Source organism: Phyllobates terribilis, unplaced genomic scaffold (genome assembly GCF_046119375.1).
Source record: "Phyllobates terribilis strain yellow unplaced genomic scaffold, ASM4611937v1 Scaffold_3__8_contigs__length_932513732, whole genome shotgun sequence".
NCBI classification, from domain to species: Eukaryota; Metazoa; Chordata; class Amphibia; order Anura; family Dendrobatidae; genus Phyllobates; species Phyllobates terribilis.
This window is the reverse complement of record NW_027362763.1, coordinates 708,710,462-708,721,324: the sequence shown is the minus strand read 5'-3', so window position 1 is coordinate 708,721,324 and position 10,863 is coordinate 708,710,462. Positions and strand designations below refer to the sequence as shown.

The window sequence follows — 10,863 nt, the reverse complement described above, 5'->3', positions numbered from 1 at the left end:
ACAGATCCTGTGTGGGCCTGCATCGGTAAGGGACACAGCCCTCGTACCCTGGCCTTGGGTCGAGGGGCAGGTTGTAGACCAGGGATGTCTCAACCCGGCCAAGGACCAGGACCAAGAAGGCCCGGAGCTTAAGAGTGTGGCTCCACAGCAAATGGATCCCAGGCAGGATGCAGACGGAGCGGTGTACGCCACCTGTCCTCGCCATGCTGATATATTCAGAGGGAGTCCGGCAGCAAGAGGGGAACCGGCCCCCGACACCCGACCTTGCTACTCCATGTCCTGGTCTGGAAAGTCCGGTAGGCCCAGAGGATCCCACCGGGTATCGGACGGAGCGGAGCTGCCACCCGTGCCCTTGTTCTGAGAGGAGCTCAGAGGGAGTCCCGGCCTATTTGCACACACACAGACAGGAAAGGATTCGGTCTATCGTTCAGGAACACTCTGGTGTAGGGTCCTGACTGAATGATGGACTTACTCGGAGGTTGTCGGATCCCCGTCCCTGGTGACCGCAGGACTCCGCGTGGAGCAGGAAGTTGCCTTCCTTCTGCCATCTCTAAAGTGAGTAAAGCCTTGGAAGTTCACCCCTATGGCCTCCGGACTGTTTATTCTGCGCTACACCGCACGACGCGACGCCCGTTCTCCTCTACTACTACCCCATCCATCCTGTCCCTCTGCCCTGAGGCCTTGCTCTGCCTGTGGGGAGTAGTAATAACTTTGACCGCCATAACACCATGCCTCAGCGGACTGCAGCGGCGCTGGTGGCCTTCACCAGGTGCCACAGGTGGCGTAGTCGTAAATCAGCCACTCAACCTGGACAAGCCCACACCATCCTTTTTAATGTGACGGCCCTGAGCACGTTTTGGGTCCGGGCCACGGCTGCACCCCATCTCTCCATCACAGGACCCGACTCCGAGTCCCCCATCACCCAGGGTAAAATAAAGGACTTTTTCGAGTAAGAGGCGTCACAATTGCAATTTGTTTAACTATTTTTAAAGGGAACCAGGTTTTACACTCTGCAGATCTATAGCAGCTCTCTGAATGCTGAGCTCTGTATAACCCCGCCCACACCGCTGATTGTCAGGTTTCTGCCAATCTATAGTGTACACAAAAAGCTGCCAATCAATGGTCGGGTGGGGTTAGACTACATGGTAGCAGATTTACTGTCTGTACCGAAGTACCACTTGATGCTTGATTTTAAGTGAATTTTTTTTGTAATGGATTAGTGCAGTCGTGCCCTGACTTTCACAATGATGTCACAAAAAAAAAAACACTTTGAAAAACTGTGGGAACAAATCAAGTGCAATGGAGTTTTATCCGTGTAACAATGTAGAAATACAGCGGTACTGTTCACCTAGTGCAGTTGTGTAAGACACAACACTAGTAAGGTTTCAAAATAGAGGTTTACCAGCTGCTGCAGTTCCACAGGTTGGCAGATCCAACGTGGTATTGAGGTAATCAGAGATGTGGATAACCTGCGCTGCTGCTGGTGTGTCCACAAATAATTCCAATATGCAGTGTAGAAGGTAACAGTATGATTTATTTTCAATGTGTTTCGAAGTTCTCAAACTTCTTCAGGAGTTTACAAAGATGGCACCCTGAATCCTTGTAGTTCTACTGAAGGAGAAGCCGGAGAACTTTGAAATGCATTTACAATAAACCAAAGTTCTCAGACTACATCGTCCCGAGAGCCACAAACATTCAGGGCACCATCTTTTATGGTTCTCCTGAAGAAGTCTGAGAACTTCAAAATACGTTGAGAATAAACTGAAGTTCTCAGACTACTTCTTCAGGACAATCACAAAGCTTCAGTACACCAACTTTATGGTTCTCCTGAAGAAGAAGTCTGAGAACTTTGAAACGCGTGGTGAACAAACCACATTGTTACCTTCTACATTGCTTATTGGAATTATTTGTGGACACACCACCAGCAGCTCAGGTTATCAACATCCCTGATTATCACAAAAAAACACTTTGAAACCATTGCAGAATCTTTATTAGGAAATAAACACAGCAGGACTAAGCCTAATGGCTGCAAAATTTTAAGGGTGGCTCATGTGCACCACACATATCCAATAAAAATTATAGTCTAATGCAACTAAAGTTTTAGAGCCTTACTTGGCACTTTTAACGCAATATGAAGCGCTATTTTTCCCATCACAACAAAAAACCCAATCTCAACCTCCTGGATCTCATAGATGTCAGTAGGGTCCATCATCCTTTGGATCAGAAACAGCATCTATCTTGGCTTCAGCTATTAACAAAAGCAACAACATAGATGGGAAAGAGGTGGAACTTGGATAGTTGTAAAATGGATGGGACCTAGAGTGCCAAAAGTTGTTAGTTCATGGGATCTACCATTTTAAGTTTCCCTATAGTAGGCATGTATACTTGGTACTTGTTGGGCAAATGCTCCATCCTTTGTCAATTTAGATTAGGAGGAGATGTGTTACAAGAGATATTTAGTTTATGGGCTGAGCGACATCATAATATTTCGAAGAAAAAAAAATTCAACATTTTTCTGGCATCTCCCAAATCCTTTGTCCTTTTGGTCAGACTGTTAACAGTAACATACATACAGGAAAATAGAACCTTCAAGACAAGACCCTAATACCACACAGACAGGAACAATGGCATACAATACAAATGTGTAATATTCAAGTCTTCTAATCCTGGAAATCCATGGAAATGAGACATACAATTCTGGGATGTGATACACGCGGCCTCGACAGCAACAAGAAATATCAGTTTGGTATTTCATAAAAAGCCACTTAAAGTCCCTGCACTAAAAACGGCATATTGCAAGCTTGGACTGGCCAGAAATCTCAATATATGATCTCCTCCCTACAGAAATATATAGCCATACATGTATATACATGAGATTTACAATTATATACAGTCTCAGTAATAGATTTACTCTTGAATAGTGCTGTAACAAAATATTTTCAGGCACAGTGAGTCCCTGCCCCATAGAGCTTACAATCTAATTTTTGGTGCCTGTTGCACAAATATATAAAGTGACTCAAACAAGGTCAATGAACTTACATGTTAACTTTTGTATTCTTTTGATTGAATCAAGTAATTTGCCGGATTGTTTAATCGTGTTCCAAGCAAAGAGATGTGATTGGATGTTGATTATTGACCTTGTACATCTCTTTGCGATTGGCTTACAAAGGGCTTTAACCCATTTTTCACAGTTTTTGGATGTAACGACATGGAAAGATAGATAAGTGATAGATACAACTGCAATAAAAAAATAAATGAACTGCATTGATTACTAACAAAATGTGGTCTGATTGTTAACAAAGTAACAATTATAGACAAACACAATGTAAAGTAAAAAAACAAAAAGCACACGAGCATTTGTACTTGTTCATGTCCTTGTGCAGAATAAATAAACATCCATAGAGCAGTGAGAAAACGTAAGTGATCCTCTGTGTTATTTGTCATCTCCAAGAGCTAATTGGCAAAAGGTGATTTAATTATCGAAATGAAATTTTAGGCATGGTTTTACAGCTGCTTTGCCTATTTAAAGGGAATCTGAAGGAAGATTTATGCTGCTTAAACCAAAGGAACTAAGGAAAAATGCTGCCGTGTATATTATACTCACATAGAGAGACACCTGTCAGTCAATTGGAGGGGGCAGAAAACCATCCACTTAGACAAATCATCCGATATACATAGTACCCAAGCCGTAAAAGTATGTTTTCTCTGAAACGGCATAGAGTTTCAAAGTAAAACATACGCAGATGCAATAAGGCAGCCAGTGTTTGATTCATGCTGCCTGTGGTTCGGCAGCATGAATCTCCTGTTAAGTTCCCTTTAATAAAAGCACAAAAAGCCTGGTTACTGCCAAATCTGTTATTCTCAAGAAAGGTTGACAATCATGAACCACTTAGAAGTAGAGATGATCAGATCTTTTGAAATTGGAATTCTCAGGCTTCACCGAATTTTCCCAAAGAATATGATTTGTGGCAAATTTGCGTGAATCTCAGTACTGGAAAGCTTGTAATTACTTGGAAAATACACGTGAGGGAGAAGAGAGAAACAGAGAAAGGGCCCCCCAGAACATAAGAGCTTTTACTCTATATGGGAGAGAGAGAGAGGACCTCGCTGACCAAAAGAGCTTCCAGTCTACAGAAGAGAGAGGACCACACTGACCATAAGAGCTTACACTGCACAGGAGAGAGAGGACTCTGCTGACCCTAATAGCTTATACTCTACAGAAGAGAAAGGACCCCATAGACCATAAGAACTTACACTGTACAGGACAGAGAGGATCCCACTGACCATAGAAGCGAGAGCGAGTACCTCGTTGACCATAGGGCTTATACTCTATAGGAGAGAAAGAGAGAGGGAGGACCTCTGTGACAATAAAAGCTTACACTTTACTAAACAGAAACTTGCCCAGTGACTCTGGAGATGGATAAAAACTTTCCCGTACAAACAGCTCCACTGAGAACCACTGATCTGTGATATCCCAGGTACTGACCACTACTGTAGAAGGTATGATCATCCGCTAGATATCATAGCTGCAGGGCATTATGGGGAGGCCCATGGTACCAAAATGACATTATTCCACTCTTTGACACTTCAACATTGTGGGAAATGGAGCCGGGCAAGTTTTTGTTTTAGGAACTGCAATTCGAATCTCAAAGTGTACAAATTTGAGTGAAACTACGAATTTCAGGAAATTCAACTTAAACTTGATCCTCTGTGGGTCAATCCGTTTATCTCTCCGTAGATGAAGAAATAAAGCTGGAATAGGCAGCAAAAGCATTGCTGAAGACCTGGGTGTGCATCAATGGCTAGACAAACTATCTACAAATGGAGAAAATTCAGGACTGTTGGTACTCTACTTAAGAAAACGCATCCTGTTAAGACCACTTCAAAAAAACAGCCAATCCTTAAAGAGCTGAGAAAGAACCAAAGGAAAACAGCAAAAGTCCTACTGCGGACTCTCCAAACTGCAAAAACCTTTGATCATGTGTCCACCACTGGAAAAACAGTGTTCGAGAATGGTGTTCATAGAAGGACATACAAAAAACATCTCAAGTGTACCCAAGATTACGTTGATGTTCCACAATGTTTATGGGAAAATGTTATATGGATAGATGAAACAAGAGGGGAACTTTTCAGCACAAACTCACAATGCAAGGTAGCAGTCCATAACCTCAAGCTGAAGATGTTGGGTGATGCAACAAAAGCAGAACCCAAAACGCACAAGAAAATTAACTAAAGAATGGTTGAAAAAGAAGAAGATGTGTTTTGGAATGGTCAAGTCAGAATCCTGCCCTGAAAGAGCATTTATCTGTTATTAGAAAAACATAAATGGAGGCAGTGGATGAAATTGTGAGACTTTTCTGAAATATATGTCATTACTAAATCAGATCTCAGTATTAAAGAGACACAGGTTTTTTTTTTCAGTTTCCCAGAGGATTATCTTCTCCGGGAGATACCAACTATGCCTTGTGGAAGGATTTGGCCTGTTTCACCATTTTGATGACTTGCTGGTCCATAGAATACAATGGAAGAACCAATTCACCTACTTTTCTCCCAACTTCTCCAAAAGAGAATCACAAGCATCACAAGGATAATAATTATTTCACCAATGCGTCATAATGTGCAGCAAATCAGGCAAAAATGTTCCTCACCTCCAACCATGAACCTGAATTTTACTACATACAGAATATTATTTATCAGCCATATATTAAGATGTCCCTGCAAATTATGCAGCACAGATAAAAGGAGAGGATACAGCTACCTCTAAAGGGTAATCTGCAAGAAAAGCTTCTAGTAAGGCTTAATCTACAAGCAGAGGTTATAACTGCTTGTAAGAGGTTAGTCTGAGTATCTCATTATGTTTACAAAAACGGTCACACATTGACGAGAAGGCTGTGACAGGATTTACGTTATGACAGCTTCCAGCCTCCTCCTTCTAGCATCCATAATTTACAGGAATCCATCTTACATCTCTTCTTTTATCCAGTTTAAAGTAAGATAACAGCACAGATCTTCCCTGTGTTTTCATGCAGCATACTCCAAGTCTTCCTCAGGGGCAGGAAGTCTCACACTGCTGTCAAAATAGGTAGACAGCGAAGAGCCCAACTTTTCAGTTTTCAAAAGATTTAATATTTTGGTCTTCTTTTGCTTCATGAAATTTTCCAAAAGGTGATAGGTCCTCTTTAACTCTATTGGGATACTGTGTTATGACTTTAAAAGATCTTTCCACACAAGTTATCCTAGAAAAGCTAGTGAACTCCAACACATTTGAGGCAGGAATGGTCCAAAATTGCTCTTCAATATTGTGCAAATCTGGCAGGAATGTTGTGAGAAATAGTATTTGCAGCTACAGGAATAATTTGGGGTCATTGCTACTTAAGGGGAGCCACGGGTTATTAAAATCAAAGGTTCACTTATTAATAACAATCAGACCACTTCTTATTAGTAATCAATGCAAAAGTATAGATATTTTCAAAGGGTTCACTTACATTTTTACAATGGTAAATAGATATGAGAAAGAGAGAGAGAGAGAGAAAGAAAGAGAAGAAGGAAGGAGGGATGAAAAGGAAGAAAGAAAAAGGAGAAATAGACTGAAAGGAAGCAAAGGAAGATAAGAAAGAAAAAAGAAAGACAAAGAAAGAAATAAAGAAAAAAAAGAGAGAGAAGGAAGGTGTGATGAAAAGAAAGAAAAGAAAAAAGAGAAATAGACAGGAAGCAAAGGAAGATAAGAAAGAAATAGAAAGAAAAAAAGAGAGGAAGAGAAAGAGAGAAAGAAAGAAGAAAAAAAAGGAAGGCAGGAGGGAGGAAAAGGAAGAGAGAAAGTAAAAAGATACAAAGTCAAAGTAGGATAGAAGGAAGCAAAAAGGGAAAAAGAGAGTAAAAAAGAAAAAAAGAGAGAAAAAGAAAGGACAGAAGACAAAAAAAATACAAATAAATGATGAAAAAAGACAAAGAAAGAAGGATAGAAGGAAAGAAAGGAGGACAAGACCAGGACGGAAAAAACACAAGGAAGAAAGAAGGAAAGAAAGGACAAGGGGAAAAAAGAGGAAAAGAAAAAAAAAAACAAGAAAAAAGAATGAAAGAAATGAAATGAGACAAGAAAGAAAGAAGGACATTATAATGAAAGAAAAAAATCTAATTTTTAAAGAGGCCAAATAAAAAGAAAATAAATTGAGTGATCTTTGGTATATTCTTAAATTATGACAATTCTATAACTAAAAGAATATACATAGAATAAAGTATGCACCAATAAACCGGGTGAGACGCCAGCTTATCCGTAAACCATATCTAGAGCGGCATTACTCTACAGGTGTAATTACTAAAGACAGAAAGACCCCAAATGGAAATCTCTTCAAGAGGAAGTCGTCCTGGATGCAATATCATGGACTGCGCCATCAGCTAATAGAAATCGTTATTCTGAGGAAACACAAAATGGCCTTCTGGAGAGAGAAGGAGCAGATGTCAAAGAAAAGTAATTCCATTGATGGAAAGCCAACGGGTAAAGCTTCTCTCCCCAGTAAAAGAAAACCACTTGCCAAACACAATAAAGCTGAACATTTGTCGTGTCATCCTTCACGTCCCTGCAGCGGTATCGGACAGTGGAAATAATTTATATAAAGTAGAACTTTCCGTCGCCGTCTTCCGATTTGTCACCCTGTGTTGTCAGGTCAAATGCTTCGTGTAATGATTGATACTTTACAGTACTGGCTACTTTAATCTGTGCAAAACACGTTTTATATCCCTGATAGAAAATTCTCTAGAGCAGTCGTTCCCCACCTAGGACTCACTGACCAGGGTGAAACTACAACTCCCAGTATGCCCTGATAGCAAAAAGCCGTCAGGGCATACTGGGATTTGCAGTTTCACCCCGGCAGGATTGCCCCAGTCTGGGGACCCTGCTATATATATTTAATGGTACTTTATCATCACCAACCAGTGGGGCTCTGTATTACATGACGGACAATATATTGTGGTTAATACGTAATATATCTCTACTATATACTATATATGCCAAATATAGACAGATCTGGATATGTACTAAACAACAGAAGATAGGCCGATCCATCATAACTGCCCACAAGAAAAAAAAATGTCCTCCGTCCCATAGCAACCAATAAGAATCCAGTTTAAAAATGAAAGCTAAGTTCTAATTGGTTGTTAGAGGCAACGAGACCAGTTGTTAAAAATGAAAGCTAAGTTCTGATTGGTTGCTAGAGGCAACAAGACCAATTTGTTCTTTTAGGCAGCACTGATAAATGAGGCCTAGTTGCCTGCGTTAAATTAGGAACATAAGATATCAAAATATAAGCATTTTTTTTCCCCAGAAAAGTTAATGAAGATGATTCATAAAAATATAGCCTGAATGTCACAATATATTGCACATATAAAAGCTTTAGAAACAAAATAATAAGATGAAAGTACACTACAACTTGTAGTAAGCAGAGATGGCTGAAACTAAGATGTTAAAAGGAGTCTGTGGGGACAAAATGACTGTCCAAACCAAGCAGAGGGGCTCGGTGCACCCTTGGTGTGGCAAAGTGATTCCCATCTACATGTCTTGCATCTATCTCCACCCCCTCTTCCAAAATTGACATTTCTAGCTTTACAGGAGCCAGAAAAGGGTGGAGAAATATATGGAAAGTAAGTGGGTTGGAAGGTGCACTGAGATGTTTGGCCACACCAAGGGTGCACCGATCTCCTGTGCTTGGTTTGAACAGTCATTTTGACCTGACAAACTCAGGAACATTTCAGTCAAAACTATAAACTGTGTAATCCCTAAAAAGCGATCTAAGTGGGTGAAGTTTGATGCAGGGATACTTTTTCAATGTCTTAGTAATACTCATCCCTTCACGCCCTACACCCAGCATAATAAAAATGTAGAGTTCTGAATGTCCCTTTAAGAACATTTGAAAAATGTCGCCTATACCAAAGTTATTTTCTCAGAAATCTATTCATTCAAGTCATCAAAATCAATAAAATCAAATAATCAAAAAATCGTAGCATACTGGAAGACTCGTCATGTCACAATCTACTTTTGTTGCAGTACCTTCTCAATCCTCAGGTGGCGCTGTATACTATTGCTGTACGTCATATTTTTAATACCGTGTTTTAAATAACATTCAAAAAAGAAAAACAGCGACACCTGTTGGTGAAAGGAGGTATTGCACTGCGTAATAAAAAAAAAAACGCTTAGTTTCTTTTATAACTTTTCAATCTTTCCTTTCTACAGCAGAAGGAAATGTAGAAAAATATACATTATCCATATAAACTGTAATTTCCTGGGCTTTTTATAGCTTCGTAAAACAATTAAAAGTCCCCAGGAAAGAACCTAGGAAAGTACAGTGTTGTCTATATATTGTGACATTCAGCGGATGGATTAACAAGCTTTTTATAAAAAGGCCGCAGCAATGCAAGATGTTTCATACAGTCATACAGGCCAACTTGTCCGTCCTTCCAACTGGACAAGGGTGAAAATCAGTTACATAAGGCATGCTTTTTTGGGAAGAAATATCTTAAAACAACTTCCCAATATTCTGATATAAAGGTGCGTAAGCCCCTGTCTCCCCATTCGGTTGTAAAGTTAGTATTCCATTCTCTTTCAAAGGTTGAGGTAATGCAACCACCAATATCTATGCCTCGACTCCTCCAATGATATGTGTAAAATTCACATAAAACTATTATCCTGGTAAGTTCATCCTTAACCTTTTCAGATACAGAAGTAATCAATGAAAACCAGGTCATACATTTTAGATGGTTGACGGAGCCCACCTTGAGAGACACAGTCCATGTTTGACCAACGACATGAAGGATGGAGATCCTTATACCCATAGAAGAGTAGAAAACCATGTCGGAGGCAGTGCTTGAAACATGGGTGCTGGTCACTTTTACAGTAATACTATTATTGTCCTCGGGTTGTTCTAGCTGGATCCAAATATATCTCTTTCTGATTCTGGAGACTGGGGCCGAGATATTTCAAACACCTCCTGTGATTGGGAGCACCTTCTTGAAGCTAATATTCTTAGTATTTCGGCAAGCTGTTTTTCGATATTTGTGATTTTTGTATTCAGAGCTTTTATATCTTCCTTTAACTCATGCTTCACCTCTAAAACTGTAGCCTGGAGGGTCTGTTCTGGAATTGGATAAAAAGTATGTTTAACTTCTGCCTGCACAGGACTTCGATCCTGGGGGCTCTTAGTTTCCCCAACACTGTCTAATCGTAGATCACTTTTTGTTATACCGCTATCACAGGAATCTGTTTTCTTTAACGTGGCTTCACCTGACGGTTTAGTTCTGTCAGGTAATATTTCCATAGATTCTGCTTTAGATACTTTGTTCCAATCCTCCCCTTTCCCACAAGCATCTCTAAACCTTGCCCACCCTTTCCTTTTCACCAACTCCCCGGCCACTTTACTTCCAGTGGTTTCAGATACCGGGGCATGGAGCTTAGCTCGGTCTGACACACCAGAGGTTGAGGCAGCTTGGAAAGATACTGGAGTAGCGGGGCTTTCGGTAACGGTGACAAGGCTGGCTTTTATTGTGTTGTGAGCAGAATGTTCCACCAGTATATTGCCTTTCTCTAGATCCCGGTCAGTGGGGTCTCTCACTCCTCGTTCTGCTGCCAGACGAGCCTCCTTCTGCTGACGGAATCTTTGAAACAATCGCCTAACTGGATGATCTGGTGGAAGGATCAGGGGGGCTTCATTTTTACTTTTCATCCACTCTTCTTCTTCTCTTTTCACGTCACTTATTTTCCGGAACACTATCTGAAATACAAAGATAATACCGGTCACTTTCAGATTTCCTGCCAATATATTACAGATCTAAACTTCTGAGAGTGGAAGTTTCCAAAGTTCTTTCTTATACTCT

At 40.5% G+C, this 10,863-nt stretch overlaps 1 protein-coding gene across 1 annotated transcript in view; it reads right to left on the bottom strand.

Moving 5' to 3' along the window:
- Positions 1 to 9,353: 9,353 nt before the first annotated feature.
- The window catches only part of KCNH1 (potassium voltage-gated channel subfamily H member 1), a 517,594-nt gene continuing 516,084 nt past the window's right edge, over positions 9,354 to 10,863 (bottom strand). Inside the window, exon 11 of the mRNA XM_073671995.1 lies at positions 9,354 to 10,760. Within this exon, the coding sequence (XP_073528096.1) occupies positions 9,915 to 10,760 (846 nt within the window). The 3' untranslated portion in view covers positions 9,354 to 9,914. The remainder of the gene's footprint in view (positions 10,761 to 10,863) is intronic.